The 22,224-nt window shown below is 33.9% G+C and overlaps 1 protein-coding gene and 1 pseudogene across 1 annotated transcript; both read left to right on the top strand.

Annotated features, from left to right (window-relative positions):
- Positions 1-38: 38 nt before the first annotated feature.
- LOC113780739 lies at positions 39-9,506 on the top strand (annotated as a pseudogene).
- Positions 9,507-18,449: 8,943 nt separating this feature from the next.
- Positions 18,450-21,907, top strand: LOC113780738 (protein NRT1/ PTR FAMILY 1.2-like). The gene is made up of 4 exons (XM_027326516.1): positions 18,450-18,549; positions 18,856-19,073; positions 20,301-20,842; positions 21,028-21,907. The coding sequence occupies exons 1-4, from the start codon at positions 18,450-18,452 to the stop codon at positions 21,905-21,907; spliced, it is 1,740 nt and encodes a 579-aa protein (XP_027182317.1).
- The last annotated feature ends 317 nt before the right edge of the window (positions 21,908-22,224 follow it).

Below are 22,224 nucleotides of genomic sequence, written 5' to 3'. Positions count from 1 at the left end.
AAAAAAGAAAAAGAGGTCGAAGACCTCGCATTTAACAAATGCGAGGTACGTGACCTCGCATTTTGAAAATGCGAGGTAAGGTCCGTAGAAGCCATGTCCAAGCGAGTGATGAAACTGGAGCCTATTTTCTTCACTATTTACCATTTTAAGATTATTTCCAAGAACATGAATCTAGATACAAGGATACTTTGCAACAATGATGATACTGCAACTGCAACTATGATAATACTGCAATTGCAACTATGATAATACTGCAATTTGAACAGAAAATAAAAGATGGTTTCTGAGTTTCCTCAAGCAGTACTATGATGCCTGCGTTTCTGAGTCTTGCATAACAAGATTGGTTTCCCCCATTCCGACTTCAGACCTGATTGGTTACAAAGCACCTGAGGTGGTTGATTCCCGCAAGGTCTCCCAGAAGGCTGATGTCTATAGTTTTGGTGTCTTACTTTTGGAATTATTAACTGGTAAACAACCTAGAAACGCCCTTCAGGAAGAAGAAATCGTCCTCCCTAGATGGGTGAAATCAGTGGCTAAGGAAAGGTGGACTATTGAAGTCTTTGATCCTGAGCTTCTCAGGCATCAGAACTTCGAAGAGCAAATGGTTCAGCTGTTAAATCTTGCAATTTCTTGCACTTCTCAGCATCCTGATAGGCGACCATCCATGCATGAAATTACTGTGCAGATCAAAAATATTTCTGGAGCTCCAGTTTCAGACTGAATTTATCATTAAGAATGTGGGATAGCCATCTTTTTCAGATTTTTTTTTTCAATATTGCAGTGTGAAGTAGTCATGAGGCTCATCTTGATTTAGAAGTTACCATCTGCAATTAGCTTTTCTAGGTTTATTAATTTCTTTCTCCTATTCTTTAGGCAAATTCTTCATTGCCAGAGCATTCTTGAACCATCAGACCTCTTTGAAGATAAATCTAAGGCCTATTCCTCTTCACTATTCTCCATTCTATGGATTTTCTTGTCACTAGTTAGGGAACTTAATCTTGTTGTGTACATCCTTCTGTATGGCCCTTGACGTCCAAAGCAGTCTAGGGAGATGGTCAGTTGTTCAGAGACGTAAAAACCTCATTCAATTTTATTTTCTGTTCAAATTGCAGTATTATCATAGTTGCAGTTGCAGTATCATCATTGTTGCAAAGTATCCTTGTATCTAGATTCATGTTCTTGGAAATAATCTTAAAATGGTAAATAGTGAAGAAAATAGGCTCCAGTTTCATCACTCGCTTGGACATGGCTTCTACGGACCTTACCTCGCATTTTCAAAATGCGAGGTCACGTACCTCGCATTTGTTAAATGCGAGGTCTTCGACCTCTTTTTCTTTTTTTTTTGTATTTCGGTTATTGAAAAATTCAGGGAGAGTTCGTATTTGGTAAATGCGAGCTCAAGGAACTCGCATTTCACAAATGCGAACATCCCTTTTACAGAATCCCATACACAAAATGCCCCATTTGTAGAATTTTTTTAAAATTCATCATAATATTAGAAATTTCTCCTAGAATGGGTGGTCCTTCAAGCATATGTTATATTGTCATCATTATACCTGCATAAGGCTGGGAATCAAAAAGATCAGTTGACCTGTATGATTTCATCAATGTCATTGCGCAGGGCTGGTAACGAAGGTCAGGCTGATCTAGTGTTGTTAGCAATGTCATCGATGTATAGGATTTGTACCTCTAGATCTGATGCTATTGGCAATTGGCACATGAATACTCCTACAACACAATGTTTACATATTTAAGATAGCGAGTCTGCCACTTTAAGGGAGTTTATTTTATATGTCATGTTCAATTTTGCACACAGTTTAAGAAAAATGTAATTTGATTAAAAAATATCCACCATTAAAGAAACTTTTTTTTCATTATTACTCAATTAATATTCAACATTTTGTTAATCAAAATTTGACCAAAAAAAAGCTTTTCTTGGATTTGCAACTTCTGGGCTCTCACCAAACATAATTATGTACTAGGAAAGATTTTTTTTTTTTTTTTGGATAAAACATCATCATTTCATTAAATCTGTATTAATGGTAGAAATTTCATTAACCATAGATAGATACAAACACATCTGAAACACATCTGAAAAACAAATACTTGACCAAATAGTCGATACCATTGATCTAGAAAATCAATCCAGTATTACATCGTGGAACTCTAAAAATATTAAAATAGATAAAACACTTATAACTCCAAGATCATTTGTGTATAATTCTGACGGTATTGCTTGCTTCCTTCTAGATCTTCGAATGAATTGTTTCAAATGATGTTAAGGTAAGATCTGACTAGTTAGATCTAAGAAATTTCAGATTCGACCATCAAATTTGAAAAAACTTAGATATAATATAAGAAATAGAAAAACTATAAAAGCTTTCATTTCTAGGATAGGAGAAAACTCTTACTAGAAATTATTAAGAGAAATTAAAGTCTCACTGGGAAACTTTAGAAGAGGAAAAAACTCTCGTTAGGACCTAAGAGAGAAGAAACTCTCACTAAAAATTCTAGGAGAGACTTTATTATAAATACAAAAAACAAAAGAAAAAAAGACATGGAAGGGAGGAAGATCAAAGGAGACCAATTGGCCTTCCTTGCTCTTGGAAAAGAAAAGTTAGAGAGAAGGAGGAGAGTTTAGATCCAGATAGAGAAAACTTGTATACTTGGAGAGAGTTTATCATATGGATATGGCAGTGCTGCCAGCAACACTATCATTTTCTGCACAGCAGCAATAAATTTCATTTCGCCTCGGCCACTTCCTCGGGTGAATTCTTAGTTTGTGATGAAAAAAAAAAAGAATTCTACAACGAGGGCGTTTCCTGGAGGGGTTTCTGTAAATGGGGGGTCTTCGCATTTTGAGAATGCGAGCTCAGTGAGCTCGCATTCTGAAAATGCGAGCTCAATTGGAGCTCGCATTTCGGAAATGCGAGCTCAGTGAGCTCGCATTTTCAGAATGCGAGCTCACTGAGCTCCCACTACCCAGCGCCAAGACCCCATTTCAATTTCAGTATGTCAAATGTTGTGTAACCGGTGATTTTTATCTAAAAATATCTACATTCGCATCAATTGTAAAAGGTAAAACACGCAAGATTTAATCGCCAGATATTTGATTTCTTTTCCTTTTCAACTACCAAACAAATAACATGCACCTCATAAAAATAACTTATATAATTTTTAATTAGCATTGCGTTATGGAATTTCTAAAATTACAATAAAAAAATTGTAACAGATATTAATGACTATTAATTATTAGATTCTTATAACTAATATTCATCGTTGTCAACAAATAAATACGATTCATTAATAACAAAGGAAAATTAGAATTTGATAAATAAATTTATTTCACAAAAAAGGATCAAAAGTTAGTATTTTATTCATAAAATATAGTCAACACCTTACATGTTAATAATTTCATTCTATTTTTACATTGATCTAATTTATTTCCACCATTTAAATGTATTATAATAAAATAACGTATTTCATAAATTTTTTTTAAGGAATGCAAACGCACATGTGACATCTTAAAACATTTTGTTTTAGTACAAAAATATAAATCTCTGCCTCCAAAAAAAAAAAAGAAAAAAAATTTGCATCTCTGTAATGCGAGCTCTGTTGAGCTCGCATTTTAGGAATGCGAGCTCAACAGAGCTCGCATTTCAGGAATGCGAGCTCTGTTGAGAGCTCGCATTCGTGAAATGCGAACTCTCCTGACCTCGCATTTCACGAATGCGAAGACCCCCCGACAGAATTCCTCGCCACAATCACCCCTTTTGTAGAATTTTTTTAAAATCCATCACAAACTTAGAAATTTCTCCCACTTCCTCGGGCAATTTTTCCAGTTTCATCTATGAGTGTCGCTGTTCTTTAGCTAACCTTGTGGCAAAGTTTCCGGCGGCCTCATATCGTTTTAGGAATTTTTCTCAGGCTGCTGCATTTGGTTCTTGATTACAGTTGCAATTGGAACATCTTCTATGTTTTCTCTTTATTTCAAAGAAGACTAATTACTCTTAGCACCATGAGTATTCCACAATCGATGATTTGCCTATTTTCTTTCCTAATTTCCTCTTTTTTGCATGAATCTCAGCCGAATTTTATTGTTTTGTTCAACAATAGAATTTTTATTGTTTTCTTTGCATACATCTCAGCAGAATTCTTAATCTAGTTGACCACAAGTTTTGGCTTCATCCACAACCATAATAAAGCAATGGTTTATAGTTAACAATTGTTAAGAAAAAAACACATGATGCACGTGTTTTCTAGAAGTCATCTTTCTTATTATACAAGTAATACACCACTATACCAACTAGACCTCCACTAATTTAAGTTTTTATTTCAACATTTTCTATATTCATTTACCGCAATGGTTTTTCATGTTTATTTTGGCGGCCCACAAACATCAAAGTTATTACCTCAATATTTGTATGCAATTTAATTATGGATTTTTTCCTTCTTTTTTTTTTTTTTGGACACAATCAACTCTTTAGTTTCATAATTACATGCATGTAAGTAGACATATGGTCTTAAAGTTGTTATTTCTAGAAGTTATATTTCATGATGCTCTGTTTAAAAAAACTTTTTCAATAGTGGATGGTAGGATTTAAGAAGCGAGAAGAAAAATTTGAATTCAGAACCTCTACATCATGAGGCTTCAATGCACTTGATGATAAGTAAAAAAAAAAGTACATATATATTAGATGTGAAGACATGATTCTGCATTTATCTTTTTTTCCCTGTATTTTGGATGATTTTTTTTCCCTTACTCCACTTTACGTTATATACTCTGTAGTTTTGCCTCTTCTTAATTACGCAGTGCATGGTTATATTTGATGATAATGGTCTCAGTCATCTATAAATTTAATCTTCAAACACATGAATTTTAGAGTTGAGCTTAATAAAAACATTTGCTGCATTGAATTTAGTTGGCTAATCACTCGAATATCAACTTAAAGTTCAACTTGGCTTCGACTTGACCAATGAGTTATCTGAGTTACAAAATTTATAGCCAAGAAACTGAATAAAGCAATTCCCATGAACTAAAATTCTGCTTAACTGACCATTGCATTTAACTGCAACGAATCTTCTGTACCACACCTGTTTCACATTCATCCTATCCCACTCCTTCTAATCTTGCCAAGTGTTCCTTGATAAACCAAACCCTGAAACAACCCAACTCGGACCATGTTAAGTTAATTAATCGATTAACCGGGCGGATAAACTTAATCTCTATAATCAAAACCGATTAAAATAAAAACTCTCTCACAAAATCACGATTTATCGTGGAAAAAAAAAACCCTAAAACCCTAACAAGCTCTATCCTCTTGTCATCATCTCCACCATACCCTCTCATTATCCCCAAAAAATCACTCACAATTCACCCCTTCTCAAAAGCATCTTCCTTCTTTCAACAATATCTATTTGAAAGTCTGTTTCGGGTGAATTATGACCAGAGCTTGTTTCGGGAAATTTGGCAGCGTCCAAGAGCAGCCGCAAATGTGTTATTCAATACTTATGGATGATTTAGAAAGTGTTACTTCCACCATCTCATAATTTGAGTCAATTTGAGCATTCAATTTTTGCACCGAATATATAATCGTTACATCTAAATGAGATGTTTGTGGCTAAATTTATAACAAGGCTCTCACACTAAAATTCTATGAGTGTATAACTGGACAAGTAATGGTCTGTTTGGATTTGGACTTTTTTTCGAGCAATAGTTTTTCAAACATAATAAAAAACATATCTCAAAACACTCCAAGTACACCTCAAAGTACACGAAACAAAATTACCAAAAAATAACTTAAAAATATCCCAAAATATAATTATATAATAAAATTTTTAAAAATACAATGTTATAATAAAAACACTTAATTCATACTGACCCTAAATTTAATATTCAAATAGAAAAAGTAAAAAAGCTAAGAATAATTTATTTGTTTTTAAATGTGACTCTAACTTTAAAACATTTAAAAAGTGAAAACACGACAATGTACGTATTATGATGGCAGGTCCAGTCACATTCATTGCTCCCCAGAACGTTGGAGTGTAAGTAAGATCAAATGTGTGGCCCAATCACTGTTTTTCTTCTTTTGAATGATCTTATGGGCTACCAGCAGCAAATACTATAAAAAAAAAAAAAAAAAAATCATGCATCGTATGCTCGATACTCTAATTCTGTTTGTTAAGCAGGATCAAAGTATATATTTGACACATTTCATTACAGTAATAGGAGAAGAAGCAGAAGTCCACATATGTACATGATGGAGAATTCAGCTGATGAAAATGGAAACACGATCACAAAGCCTTTACTTGATGATGATAATAACAGTTCTTCAGCATAGGGTGGCTTCAGAACCATCCCATTCATTTTAGGTAACATTTTTTCTTTTTTTGCCTTAAATTTCTATGAGGAGGGATGGACCGAAATCTCATCTGAACAAAAGAAACTAAAGCCTTATTCTTGGGCTATATCCGATTCACACATTTTACGTAATTTTGTTTCATTGAAGTTTACTGATGATTTGGCAGAGTAAAATTAATTTGCTAATGGGATTTAGTTCTCGTGATTTTAAATGGTTTTCTTTTGGGGGGGCAGCAAACGAGTCTTTTGAGCAGGTGGCAAGCTATGGACTACAGCCCAACATGATTCTGTACTTGACAAGAGAGTACCATTTGAAGATGACTACTGGTTCCAACATAATCTTTCTTTGGTCGGCAGCAACAAATTTCAAGCCCCTTCTGAGTGCTATAGTTGCAGATCTATTTGTGGGTCGATTTCGGATGATCTTATTTGGATGTGTTTTCAGCCTTCTGGTAAAAATCCAATTTCAAACTTTGCTGGTAATCAACATTTAATATTAACCATGTTTAATTTTTCCTAACGCTAGAATTCATTGAGGTACAAATTGATTTTTGCCTTCTTGTCATTTTTGGATTTTCGTCCATCAAGATTTTCATCCCGAAATTGTATGGTAAAATTGGACTGACTCTTTTAAGCAAGCATCCCCTGCTATTTTGTTTGTGTAGAGCGAGAGTACAGGCGAAAAATAGTAATCTATCAATAAAAAGGAGGAAGGAAAACATCATCTTTTACGTTGTAGTCTTCAGATGGAGACAAAATTCTATAGATTCTAACCCATGTTTATCAACACAGATGATCATTTCATTTAAGAAACAACATAGTTCAAACATGAAGCTGGTAACACAATTGCAGATAAGGCATGTTTTCGAATTATTGTCTGCATCTAGCAACTCTCATTTTAGGTTAGCTCGTCTAGAATCTAGGGGTTGAACTCCATAATCATCTTCATTTATAGGATTCCATCCATATATGGCATCCGAAAAATTTCTTGAGGCCATTAGTTTCTCCGTGCGTACAAGAGCTTTGAAATTTAGTTTCAGTTACAAATCTTGCTCCATTGAACGTGCAATAAAGAAAACTGAGAAAGAGCCCCTGGTTTTTAGAAGATTATTTGTTGCACATCATTCTAGTCAATCATAAAGAGGTTAAATTGCTCTGTATATTTCTTCATGCCTCCATTTGTTGATGGCTTGATGCACGACTTTAATCAGCTGCTGTTGGAAAACAAAACACTATTGATAAGTAATACAGTGGAAAGGATTACATAGTTATTTAAATTTACGATAGTATTTCTAATTTTAACTGAATTATCTGAAAATGAATTTTTACTTTGAAGGGTATGGCTCTTTTATGGTTAACAACTATGATTCCCCAAACAAGGCCGCCTCCATGTGATGAATCCAGCAATAATTGTAGCTCTGCGACAACTTTGCAACTCTTTCTCGTGTTCTTGTTTTGGACTTATGTCTATTGGAGCTGGAGGAACTAGGTCTTCATCCTTGGCTTTTGGTGCTGATCAGTTGAAAAAAGCAGGTGGACGCAGGAATGGATGGATTCTTGAGAGCTATTTCAGCTGGTACTATGCTTCATGCACAATTTCTGTTTTAATTGCTTCAACTTGCATTGTCTATGTACAAGAAAAGATGGGATGGCAAGTTGGTTTTGGCATTCCAGTCATTCTCATGTTCCTTTCAGCTCTGTCATTCTCCCTGGCTTCACCCTGTTACGTCAAATTGAAGGCTAAGTCAACCATAATTGTTGAATTGCTTCAAGTGGCTGTTGCCTCTTGTAGAAAACGACATATAGATCTATCGACAGAGAGCTCAAACATGATATACCATCACCAGAAGGGTTCATCGATTCTTCTTCCAAGTGAAAAACTAAGGTGAGTCTATATTCACCTTTACAGAAGTCTTCCCTTGATCTTAATGTTCTCTTATCCAAATTGAATAGCTTCGTTCTGAGGAGTCAGACTGAGACTAGGGGATTTTACAAATACAATCTTGATCCATGTATAAGAAATTATGAATAATTTTAGGTCCTTAGCCCCACCTTATACAAGGTTACCTGTCTTTGTTAGCTGAAATGGGTTTGCAATTACTATTGCTATATATTTTCATCTGATGGTGAATTCAACATTTGTTATAATGTTCTTGACTCTGAGAATGCTTCTTTACAGTTGTTTGAAAGCAAAATATTCATAAGACAAGTTCCTATTTTGTTATAGGTTCATTGATCTCTTATGAAAACATGAATGATTTGTCTTTCAAGGTTCTTAAATAAAGCCTGCATCATAGTAGATCCTGAGAAAGACTTGACAACAGATGGAAGGGCAGCAGATCCCTGGACTCTTTGCACAATAAATCAAGTTGAGGACCTTAAGACGCTTCTCAAAGTGATTCCCTTGTGGTCAACAGGAATGATAATGTCGGTAAATATTAGCCAGAACTCATTTCCTGTACTTCAAGCAAATTCCATGAACCGGAGGTTTGGTTCAAGCTTCGAAATACCAGCCGGTTCTTTTGGCATGTTTACCATAATCAGTATCATAATATGGATTGCTCTTTATGACCGCGTATTCCTGCCTATTGCATCCAAAATCATGGGGAAACATGTTCATCTCTCAGCGAGGAAAAGAATGGCAAGTGGAATGCTCCTGTCTTTCGTATGCATGGTAGTGACAGCAACTGTGGAGGCTAAACGGCGTAATCTGGCAATCAGGGAAGGATATTCAGATGCTTCAGAAGCAGTGGTGGACATGTCAGCTCTTTGGCTTCTTCCACAACTCTGCTTGATTGGCTTTGCAGAAGCCTCAAGTGCAGTTGCACAAAATGAATTCTACTATTCTGAGTTTCCCAGAAGCATGAAAAGTATAGCTTCCACTTTGTTCTTACTTGAGACGTCTGTGGCAAATTTGGTAGCAAGTTTTCTTATGAACATCATTGACAAACTCTCAAAACGAGGGGGAAAAGAAAGCTGGATTTCAACCAACATAAATAAGGGTCACTATGATTATTACTATTGGGTTCTTGCTGGCTTAAGCATGCTTAACATTATTTATTTCCTTATTTGTAGTAAGGCTTGTGGTCCTGGAAAAGAAGATAAAAAAGAGAAAACTCTTCCTGGACAAGATGAACAGGATTAAAGGTCTTTCATTGCTTTGTCTAATAGGTTTAAGTATGTTATATGAGATATACTGTCGGCGATATACCTTTAAGAAAGCGGGGAACCAAGAGTATCACTTGATCTGAATGGCATCATCATTGCCATTCCACAGGGATTGTATATAATGTTAGCAATGTAACTGTAGCATAGGATTGTACATCTAATGTTGCGTGTTCAAGACTAAGTCTGCCATACTTATTGTCGAACCTGTCAATGTCATCCAAGGTGGGAACTCAGGATGATTTTCCTTGGTAAGCTGTTTGTGTGGATGAAATTTTAGCTTCAATAGAAGGCAAGGAAATTTAGCAACTCTTGAGTAGAAGAAATATATGCATTGATTGGAAGTGGTTTCTTCCTCTTGTGGCTTCTCCAGTAGACCATTTCTTCACCCTCAACTAGCATAGAGCTGGTATTGCTTCCATGAACAGGAGTATCATGACATGGTGCTCATGTTTTCATGATACTTGCCAAGTAGTTGTTGTTTATTGCTGTAAGCTTTACCTACTGCATGAAATTTAAAAAGTTGTTTTATTAATTGATTAACTTTTATACTCTTCATGTTAGCTAAATTAGGACTAACACTATTGATTCCTTGTTAAGGTAGTTTCGTCATCCATCCACCCTTTCATGTTAGCTAAATTATAAGAAACGAATACAATTGTACTGAGTCTGTGTCAGTTCTTTTCCTAAACCACGTCAGATAACTACATGATTTTTTTTTTCTTTTTTCTCTTTTTTTTTTTGAAAAGAATGTCCCAAGCTAAATGTAAACCCAAGGAACATGATTTTAGACACTCCCTTTTCCTAAAAACATTTGTTCTTCATTCTCTCTCTCTCTCTCTCATTATTTTCTTTTCATCATTAAACTTCTCTATAGCTTGTAATTACACATTTAATGGTCACGTAACATAAACCATCATATAAAATAACCTCTTTGACTATAATTACATGCACGAAGCTATATAGCTTATAATTATAAGGATAAATTACTAATAACCTCCCTACAGTTTCATCTATTGTCCTATAACCCCTTAACATTTCAAAATATTCACTTCACATCCTTATAGTTTGATGTAAACTACAAATTTAATGGAAAATAGTTTATATAATATCATTAGTTGAAATACCAGTGATGCCCTTACTTGAATGCTAAATCAAATGACGACTTTGCCACCTTATACAAAATCATACAGGGGTTACATGGATGAATGTAAAAATATTGGAGGATAAAGTGAATATTTATACAAATCATAGGGGTATTAAGTGAAAATTATTATTTTATCGTACACACTTTTAAAACACGTGTCGTTCGTAACTAATTATGTAATCCGTTTATTTTTCACTTTACATAAAATCACAGAGAGATTATATGGCTATTTTAAAATTTTAAAGGGTATGCAAAATCATATGAGCGTCATATGTTATTTACCCTAATTATAATGTGCAAATGTTGCAAAGTAGGGGCGGAGCTATGACACGTGGTCAGAGGAGATAAGCACTTTGATTGTTACATGTCAATGGCGAATGGCGAACGCTGAAATTTGGATGGAAACGGTGAGTATGATTCAAAAGCTTCACTCCGAGGTTTTGGGATTTTTATGTAAAATTTGGTTGATTGTGCGTGAGAAAGTGACAGCAACTTGGATTGAATTTTGAAAACAATTGGGGCTGTCACCATTGGGCCGGGAAGTCACGTGAGGGCCGAAAACAACATATCACCACTCCCAATGGCCATCCAATTTCGGGAACAGAATAAAGCTGAATACTTATAGACGCTGATAAATGGTCATCAGTAGTTAAATGAAAAATTTAACAGCAGTATTCAACAACCTCTTGAATATTTTTTATTGGTGTTTGAAATTTTTGGAGAGTGTTTTGTACTTACATATCAATTGTAAGTTAGACATTCATATTCTTCCCAAGAGAATTAAGCCATTCTGGGAGATGATTAAATTCAGGATTTCCTGTGCATTCTTTTGGCCGCTAGTTAGGAAGTCTCCAACGGGGTATTTTAGTGCATACCTGCATTAGATCTAGAGCTGTTAAGTCAATCGAGTAGCTCGAAAACTCGTTAGAACTCGACTCGTTAAGGCTCGAGCTCGGCTCGTTAATTTTGATTAAGGAGTCGAGCTCGAGCTCGAAACATGCTCGTTTAGTTAACGAGCCGAGTCTCGGCTCGTTAATTTTGGTTAACGAGTCGAGCTCGAGCTCGAAACATGCTCGTTTAGTAAACGAGCCGAGTTTGATACTCGAGTAGCTCGTTAGAGCTCGTTAATGAAGGGCATATTTGTCATTTTAGAAATCAAAATTATAAAAATTAAAAATTATAGATTTTTATTAAAGTTAATTTGCACGAGCTCGAGCTCGAGCTCGTGAAGTTCGACTTTTTTGTGATAAACGAGTCAAGCTCGAGCCACATATACATTTAACGAGCCAAGTTCGAACACATTTTAAAGCTCGTTTTCCTAACGAGTTCGAGTCGAGCTCGGCTCGAATTAAACTCGAGTCGAGCTCGGCAGCCAAATGCTCGATTCGACTCGGCTCGATTAACAGCTCTAATTAGATCATACCTTAAAAAGTACGTCATTTGTTATGGATTAGGTGATTGTTTTTTGTGTTTACAATAAAGTTTCTTCTAACATTGTGTAATAAGAGTTTCTTTACTTCTAAGAATTTTTAGCTAAAGTTTTCTACTCTCCTATGGATTTCCTAGTGAGAATTTCTTCTTCTTTAGAGATTTCTAGTGAAAGTTTTCTCCTCTACTAAAGATTTCTTATGAGATTTTTTATAGTTAGTCTATTTCTTGTATTAGATTTATGTTTTTTTTCAAATTTGGTTGTTAGATCTGAAATTTTTTAGCTCTACCTTGTTAGATATCATCTTAATATTTGGATTTGAATCAGTTCATTAGCAAATTTGGGAGGAAGCAAGCAGTGTCAAGCAATTATTCAGTGTAATATTCTCTTGATTTTCAAGATCTGTATTTGTTTAGTGTAATATTCTATCTTGGGTTTATGAGTATTTTATCTTTTAATTTTTTTGAAGCTTCAATGTAATATTATATAGATTTCATAGTATAAAATAATGATTTTTCAAATGTATTTGGATATGTATATGGTTGACGTTATTTCTACTATTAATGAAAATTTAATGAAATGATGATGTTTTTTATCCAAAAAAAAAAAAAAAAGGTGAGGACCGGGGCCCCCTCTTCTCTACAATGACACAAGCAATGTATAAATGGGAACAGCAGTGGCAGCGGTTCTAATATACTTAACTCACATATGTAATCATTTGAGTTTCTTCTGTACCCTCATTATTAAGAATATTTAATTTTTTATCACATATTTGGATAGAGTATTATTTGAGATATTATTTTGAATAATTACTGTAATACTTTTTATAATGTGTTATGTGCAAGATAAAAAAATGATTGAAAATACAAAAAAATAAATTAAAAAATGTGTTTTTTATATAAGCGAAATATTATTTGGGATAAGTTAACTATCCAAACTCACCCTTCCAAGGTTGTTTTGTGAATCAATTACTTATCTACTCTCCTATACTTAAGCAATTCATGCTTAAAATCAATACTATATACAAAAGCAGAGATGTGAGTTTAGGGTAAATACTTTTTGTTACTTTATATATTTTTTACTTTACTTTAATTATAATGTATCATTTTGTTCTAATTGCGATAAGTTGGTTCCTTTTGACCAATTTCAAATTTTCAACTAGTTATCGTTAATTTGCAAGGTTTTCATGCTATTAATTCTACTAACGTTGTCATTAATTGGATTTAAATGCGACAATTTGAGAATTTAAGATATAAACTGTCTAAACTTAAAAGTTTAGAATATACGATTCTAATAAATTATATTTTAGGATGTAAAGTAAAAAAGTGATAAAAATTTGGAAGCGCAAAATGGAGTTAGTTCAAACAATGATAACTAGTGATTAAGGCACACCCTAATAGGTGTGCAATTAATAAAAAGTACATATATGAAATTATGTCCTTATAATGTTTTTATTTTCTATCACAGTCCTTTATTAATATCTGAAATATTGGTATCAAACCATATCTACGTCCATTAGGAATTAGTAGACTTCTCCTCCGGATAATGGTATAGAAAAGAGGAAGTTGCTTTAGGAGAGAAAAAAATGGAAGTTGAGCGGAATACATAAAAGTGGGAGTTGGAGTGAGAGAGTGATGATTTGTGGATAATGTGAATTGATAATTATGCTGTAATTGTGAGGTTGTCTTGCAATAAATTGGGACTTAAGGGTAAAATAAGAATTTCAAAAAAATGGCACTATTTGTTAACACCACCCAATAATCCTCCGCATTATATATCGCATAAAAAGAGGAAGTTGCTTTAGGAGAAGAAAAGGAAGATGAGTGGAATACATAAACGTGGGAGTTGGAGTGAGGGGTGGGTAATTAGTGGATATAACTACGCTGTAAGTGTGTGGCTATCTTGCAATAAACTGGGACTATTTGGCCCTTATAATTAAGGATAAAAAAGAAAATTTTAAAAATGATACTGTGTGTTTACACTGTACAATAGTCCTCTGGCATTATATACTGTAAAGATATTTTACCCCTATAATTAAAGGTAAAATAAAAACTTCAAAGAATAATATTGTGTGTTTACACCACACAATGGTTCTCTCACCTCTGGTATTATATATTGTAAAGATAATAAGGAAAATCTATATATCTATATAAATTTGAGAAGGGGTTTTTAACAAACAACCTCCACGCACCTTCTCTGTCCCAATTCCTTTTGTCTAGCATTTCACATTTAATTTATTCTATAAAATACATTCCTCTCAACTACTGTCGCATGTACTATTGATATTTAGTTATTTTTCAAAATTATTTCTATCATGTGAACATTATCCTTTAAAATTGAAATGTCTCATTAGTATATGCATGTTCTGCACCATTTTTAAGTCATTAGTGTGCATGTCTTTCAAATCACCACCACATTTCCATCTTTAAACTCAACACATTTCCCATTGGCATATGTCAAATGCAAATTTCACTCTAATTAAGACTTCTCCAAGACCATAATTAATTAGGAACGTTTTCATTATTGAACTCAACACGTTTCCCATTAACATTCATCAAATGTGAATTTCATTCATTTAAGACTTTTTCAAAACCATAGTAATAGATACAACCACAATAGTATCCTTCAACCACAATAGTTCATTGTTTCGACAAAAAAAGAAAAGGGCAAAAAACACAATATTTCATCAGTATCTATCATTTCTTCCCATTACTTATCCCATCTATCCATTCGTCATAATAGTTCCTTGGCATCTATCATCTATTCTCATTACTACTTATCCCATATGTTCATTTGTCATTTTCGTAAACAAAAATAGGAATCTATCATCTTTTTCAACTTCCTTGCGGTAACCAATCTTAGCTCTCGACTTAATTTTATCATGGAACATACCCGCCTACAAGGTTAAATATTTTTGAATACTTATTTACATTTAAAGCATTAACATAGACAATATGTTCGATGAGTTATGCAAAAATTATGAACAACCATGTCAATCTCATTTTGCAAAAATGATGTGTATCTATCTAAATAATGTAATTGGCATTATTGTCAGGGAATTTTTTTCATATATCTTTAATTTTAATATAATTTTCTATATCGTACACCACATTTTTTCTTAACAGATACAATGTTAACATAGAAGTTAGAGATTCTAGTGGTAATCTCAATCTAGATCTTCAAGACAAGCATGCACAATTCATATTTTGTTGTGATACTTTTTCTCTTAGAGATTTAAAGAGAAAGGTATAAATTATTTATACGTACATATTTTTATGTAATATTATTTATAAACTTTCTTAAAAAAAATGATAATTCTGAATTCAGTATGCTCTCAATTCTCAGGAAAATGGAAGTACATTGTTCAGACCAACACATTAATTCATGCAAAAATCATGCCTTCTCATTTATAGTACGAACTCCATAGAATTCAACAGAAATAATTAATCATCCATTATTGGTGTTCGTACTTAGAGTTGATTGGTATGAAAAATGTTCACAATTTCATAGAAGATTATCAAATTGAATACAAAATGTTTGTAAGTATTTCATTTACTTATCAAATTACATATTCAATTACATTTAATTGGACCCTTATATCGCTCAGTTTGTGACATACATTTCTACTTTTTTTCGAGATCCAACTTCCATCAAGAGTGGTAGTTTATAAATAATGGAAATATTTTTATCATACTTTGAACTATTGCTACAAAATTTTATTTTTTAACTATATTTTGATGTGCCCTAAATGGTACGAGCAATTACATAAGTTTTTCACTCTTTTTAAATTCCTTCTTCAATTATAATTTATTCCAAAAATACAATTCATTGTGCGTAGCACATAGCACAGGTGTTTAGACTAGCGTATAAAAAAATCACTAGCGTAGATAGCTTTGCCTGTTCCTCGTTTGCCACGTCCAGAAAATGTTATGTTAGCCCCCGCGTCCACAAGATGCTGTCTCCACCTGTCCCGAAGAGTATCGGTCAGCTCGCATCCTCCCATCATCCAACGCCGCCCATATTTATTGTTGTTTCCCCCGAGTGAGACTACCAACTTCTCTTTCCCCGAAGCTCTTTGTTTATTTATTTGTCTTGCTCTTTTATTCTCTCTCTTTTCTTTTATCTTTTTTTTTTTTGACCCCAGCTGCAAACTGAATTGGTAAATAATCAAGCAAATCTTTGTAGACCAATTTCTTATTTGTTTGTATGTTTTAAAATAGATATCCTTTCCACAAGGAAAAGGATATTCTATATAATAGTACAGCAATAGCGTGTATCACCCGCAAAAGGGATAATATTGATGCAAAAACACGGGAAAATTCCACAAACTTCCCCTGAGATTTTTAACAATTATAAAGAGTTCCCCTCAGATTTTAAAAATTATATATACCTCCCATATTTTTAATGTTTCGTAATAATATAGGTCCAACAAGGTAGATTTTTTCACAAAAATCCTAAATTACCCTTTTGTACAAAACTAAGAAAGAAAAATATGGTATACTTAATCATTTTTTTCCACACTTTGCATAAATCAACAAGTTTAATCCCTAACAACTATTCAAGTATAAGTTCTAAAATCAAGTACTCATTCAAAAAATCCTAAATTGCATATAAAATATCAATACTTACCACCAAAAAAAAAAGAAAAGAAAAATACACACACACACAAACCCCATTGACAACCAGTTGTACCAAAAATTAAATATCAATACTCAAATACCTTTTCAATACAAGATAATTTGATCTAAAACTGTCATTACAACCCTCCTATGGCCTTAAAAATATTAATATCTCAAAAATAGAGAATTAATTCTACCTCCATAATAAAATCATAATTAAAAAATCTAATCCAATGAAAGAAATTCTTATGTAATTATTGACATTTTATAAAAGTTTTTCTTGACAATAAACAAAATATAACAAATTTCACATCTTTAGTTCTTCTTCCTATTTTAATCATCAATTTCATTATTTATTTCTCTATGACTACGAGTCTCTTCATTTCCTTCTAATTTGATACATAATCTACTCTCTCTGTTGCTTTTGTAAATTTCAATTTGCTAATGTCCACAAAATTGAAGATAATAAAAAGAAGTTATATTAATTAGAAAAGAGAGGAGTGAAAATAGATAAGAAATAGAAAAATAGAATTTTTTTTTTTGGATTTTATAAATTTATTGTCTTAAATTTAAAATTGTCTACAAAGTGGAGGACATTATAGGTATTTTACTATGCCAAGGGAGGTAGGTGTAATTTTTTAAACTTAAAATGATCCAAGTGAAATTGTCAGAAATCTCAAGGGAAGTTTCTGAAAATATCTCCAAAAACAAAAGCAAATTGTTAGATGTCAAAGGTATACGACAATGCACAGTGTTACTAAAAAGTTTAAGGAATAAATATTCAAAGTCTTTGAAAATATATTTCATCTTCCTTGATGGTGAATGCTTATGTAATGGGTGATAAACTTTTTTTTTTAATGTTTTTGTTTTCATTGTAACATAGTAATGGGTGTGGGTTGGGTTGAATGGTAAGATAGAAGAGATCGTAAATAGTAGGTCCTAAATAAAAAATCTCCCACTTAAAAAAAAAAAAGAAAAAAAAAATTACTAGCATGGTAATGACTTTAATGCAAATAGTTCAAATTAGTGGTAAAAATGGATAATAAACTAATGGATAATCCATCTCCTAAATTTTAGAAATTTCGATATTTGTATTTATCATTTAGCAATATTGTGATTTAGAGTTATTTTTTATAGATGGATTCACAAATTGGAAACTTCAAAAACATTAGATCACAATCCAAATTAGCTTTCAAGACTTGGGTCAATTAGGATTGAAGTTTTTGCATTGTCGTCATTGTATTTTTTTCACTACATATTTAGTGTACACTTATATAACATTTGTTTACGGATAGATTTTAATTATGTACATAAACTTAATGTGTAAGCAAAATCGTCTCTATTATTTTTTTTTTCAGGTAAAGATGGTAATCTTATAAACTAGTCTATCCTATTCTAGAGAGGAGAATCTAAAAAGACTGACTCAACCGTTACAAATCAAATAAGTGCTCTAACACCTACGAGTGTAGTTTGAATCCCGGCTTACAATCCAAAGCGTTTATTAGGTATCCTAAATATTGAAAGAAGTACATCAACGACACCAAATTGCACGATAACTGCTCGGACTTACCTACGCTTTTCAGTATTGGCTTATCGCGATTGAGACAAGGGGTCTCTTTCCATCACAGTCCATGATTGCTAGTATATAATCAGAGCTTAGCGCTTGTTTCTGCCCCAAGAATGAAGTAAGAGATATTTTGACACAGATTCACAGGAGAAGCACAGAAAATGGAGAGCTCATCAGTAGATGCAAAGAAAGATACGATTAAAGAGCCCCTCTTGAAGACTTCACCAAGGGGTGGTGTCAGAACCATGCCATTCATCATAGGTATGAAAAACACACACTACTACTATCTCTTAGTGAACCGGCTGAATTAATTTGCCTATAAAATTTTAATGGGAAAATCCAGCATCGTTTCAAGAACCATGCCATCCATCAATCATCATTTACTTGATTAAAAGAAACTGAATAGTACAACTCAGCTGTTACTGGTCTTTGTTACTAGCAAAGAATCAGTATTTGATTATTGTTTTATGGATTCTTTGGCCGGCATGGAAATGGATTATGAATTCTTGAAGATTGCCTGCAGTTTTAAGTGACTGTGTTCCTTGCTTTTGTCACTCTGCTTTGCAGCAAATGGGATGCTTGAGAGGGTGGCAAGTTTTGGTTTAACTCCTAACATGACTCTGTATCTGATGAGGCAATATCATATGGAGATGACCGCTGCATCCAATGTACTCTTTTATTGGTCAGCAGCTACTAACTTCCTGCCGATTCTTGGAGCCATCATTGCAGATTCTTACGTGGGCCGTTTTCATATGATCGGATTTGGATCTGTTGTTAGCCTCCTGGTAAATATTTGGTACTATTAATTAATTTCACAGCTTTCTAACTTGTAAACATTACTCCTTCCTGTTTCAATATCTTGGTCATGTCTTTTAATTTCTAAGCCAAAATTAGGAAATCAAAAAGGAAGATGAGTATTATCAGTTATGCAGGTTTTAATTCTATATCAATCTCAATATTTTGATATGATTTTCCGTGTTCTAGCAAGGTCTAGTATGTCTTCTCTTTGAGTGCTTGTTGTTGTCTAGTGCCTCAATTAAATTATTAATTACTAGAAAGTTACTATATAATAACTAGAAAGTTAATATATAATTGACTTTAATTAAGATGTCATTTTCCTTACGTAACAGGGGTTTTACTGGCAATTTGGTTGTCAACATCAAGCACCTTTGATTTTGAAGTATTTTATTATTTATTAGCAAGTACTTTTGTTGCCTTTTGAGTAATATGTAATCATAAACCTTTTTCTCTTGGGAATAGAGGTAACTAACTTGTCAGGATCAAAATTCCCTTGCAGTAACATCTGTGGACCTCTAAGAGTTCTTAAGTACCTGCACTATTTGGAAAGATGGAGTCAGAATACTACATCTCCTTTTGTTCATCCTCAAGGGAATCTATGATTTCCGTGGATTAGAATTTTCATATACATGACTGAGGTCACTTGGGACGAGTTACGTTATCACACTCAGGAACTGGCTGTTGACCAGAATTCACTATTCATGTCAAGAGATAAGTACAGAACTTGTTTGGCTTGAGGAAATTTTCCAGAATTATAGCTCTGGCTCTCTTAAAAATTGAAAAGATCAGATGCAATAATCTAGAACCTCATTCTGTTACTGTTAGTGAGAATTGCCAATGATCTTAGGCACCGAAGAGGACCTCTGTTTTGGAGGAATTTGATTTTCAAATCCAGCTTCACTTACTCAACTAGAGTTGAATATCTAGCTAGGTTGATTTCTAGGTTTGCTAGAAACTTGAATTAGGATGCCAATGACTGTGTCCTTTGATGATAGAGAAAGTTTCATTAATTTCTAACTTTTTGCATAGACATATTACTTTTTAGCATGATATAAGTCAAAGATCAATTTGTTGATAACTCCTCCCAGATCAGCTGATGCCCAATCGAAAATCAATTTGTTATTGATACAAAAAAGCCAAATTGTGTTGTTTGATTATTAGACTGTCATTAAATAGTTTCAATGAAATTTTGAGATAAGACTTATATTCTGAAGGGGATGATTCTATTATGGTTAACAACTATGATTCCACAAGCAACACCTCCTCCATGTATTGAATCTAACAACAGTTGTGACTCTACAACATCTTTCCAACTCTTACTGCTATTCACATCCTTTGCACTCATTTCCACTGGAGCTGGGGGCATCAGGTCTTCTTCCTTAGCCTTTGGGGCAGATCAATTGGAAAAAGGAGATGGCTGCGAAAGTGTAGGCGTGTCAGGGAGATATCTTAGCTGGTATTATGCTTCATACACGTTCTCTGTTCTCATTGCTTTGACCTGTATGGTATACATTCAAGAAAACATGGGCTGGCAGTTTGGTTTTGGAGTTTCTGTGGTGGTGATGCTCTTTGCAGCTCTGTCTTTTTTTCTTGCCACTCCCTTTTATGTCAAGGTGAAGGCTAAAGCAAGGTTACTCACTGAACAGATTAAAGTGATTGTATCGTCTTATAAAAATAGTGCCCTGAAGTTAAATAGCACAAACATGTTCCTTCAGAAGAATGGTTCCGCACTGGTTTTTCCTAGTGAGAAAATGAGGTCAGATAATTTGCATCACAATATCTCCTTTATCCCTAATTTTCTCTCTGTTTCATGCCATTTTTCAAAGCTTTTTACCAGTTTTTTTTACCCACTAAATGTGAAGATTTGTTGTTTAATGCGTGTATGAAGATTCAATAATAAGCTTCCATGGTTGATACTTACTCCCTAAATGTCATCTCCAGGTTTCTTAATAAAGCGTGCATCATTAGAGATCCTCAGAAAGATTTGACTGCAGATGGAAGGGCTAAGGACCCCTGGAGTCTTTGCACCGTAGATCAGGTGGAGGATCTGAAAGCTATACTTAAGGTGATCCCTATATGGTCAACAGGAATGGTGACATTCATTAATATCAGCCAGAACTCGTTTTCAATACTTCAAGCAAGCTCCATGAATCGCAGGATCAGTGGAAATTTTGAAATTCCAGCAGGTTCTTTTGGCATATTTGCAGTCATTTCTTTGATCCTCTGGGTTGCTCTTTATGATCAAGTACTTCTTCCCCTAGCATCAAGAATTAAAGGCAAACCTGTTTATGTGAATGCAAGACAGAGAATGGGAGCAGGAATTTTCCTCTCTTCTCTATGTATGATAGTAACAGCAGCTGTGGAGTATATCCGCCGCAGTCTCGTGATTAAGCAAGGAGTTTCAGATGATCCACAGGCGATGGTGGATATGTCGGCACTGTGGCTTCTCCCTCAATATTGCTTGATGGGACTTGCAGAGGGTTTAAATGCGATCGCACAAAATGAGTTCTACATTTCAGAGTTTCCAAGGAGCATGTCAAGTATGGCTTCTAACCTAAGTGGAGCTGGCATGTCCGTGGCAAGTTTGCTAGCAAGTTTCCTAATGAACAGTATTGATGATTTGACGAAAAAAGGAGGCCAAGAAAGTTGGATTTCAACCAACATTAACAAGGGTCACTATGATTACTACTTCTGCGTTCTGGCTGGACTAAGTATGGTAAATATGCTGTATTTCCTGATTTGCTGTTGGGCTTATGGTCCTTGTAGGGCTGAGGAAGGCAAGGCTTCTGATGAAGAAGTTGAGTCTGATGAACAAGTTTAGTTGCAATAGGAGAAATCTCAGTTTCCTCTTAGTGATGTAAAAGCTGCATAGGAGCTAATACAATGTCAGTACTAGTAATTGCATATGTATCCTCTATATATGAGATGACTAACAATGATCAGAACTACTAGATCCATGTCATGTTACATCAGAATACATGACACAAGTGCACCATAGTACAACTATACTGGCTTCCACTTGTGCAGCTAATTTGCCTTCCAACTTTTAGGGAGGATCAACTTACATTAGTTTAACTTGTTAGTCTTAAGGTAAACACCTAAATGTACCTCTTTACATTCAAAAATTGGAGAATCTAA

Source organism: Coffea eugenioides, chromosome 8 (genome assembly GCF_003713205.1).
Source record: "Coffea eugenioides isolate CCC68of chromosome 8, Ceug_1.0, whole genome shotgun sequence".
Classification (NCBI taxonomy): domain Eukaryota; kingdom Viridiplantae; phylum Streptophyta; class Magnoliopsida; order Gentianales; family Rubiaceae; genus Coffea; species Coffea eugenioides.
The sequence above is the reverse complement of the archived record's forward strand: the minus strand, read 5'-3'. Positions and strand labels throughout refer to the sequence as shown.

What these genes read in the sequence shown, in the direction of transcription:
- LOC113780738 (XM_027326516.1), top strand. Translation starts at nt 18,450, where the DNA reads ATGGAGAGCTCATCAGTAGATGCAAAGAAAGATACGATTAAAGAGCCC. An exon ending in GATCTGTTGTTAGCCTCCTG is followed by an intron (nt 19,074 to 20,300) that starts GTAAATATTTGG and finishes TATATTCTGAAG; the next exon opens with GGGATGATTCTATTATGGTT. An exon ending in TTTCCTAGTGAGAAAATGAG is followed by an intron (nt 20,843 to 21,027) that starts GTCAGATAATTT and finishes TGTCATCTCCAG; the next exon opens with GTTTCTTAATAAAGCGTGCA.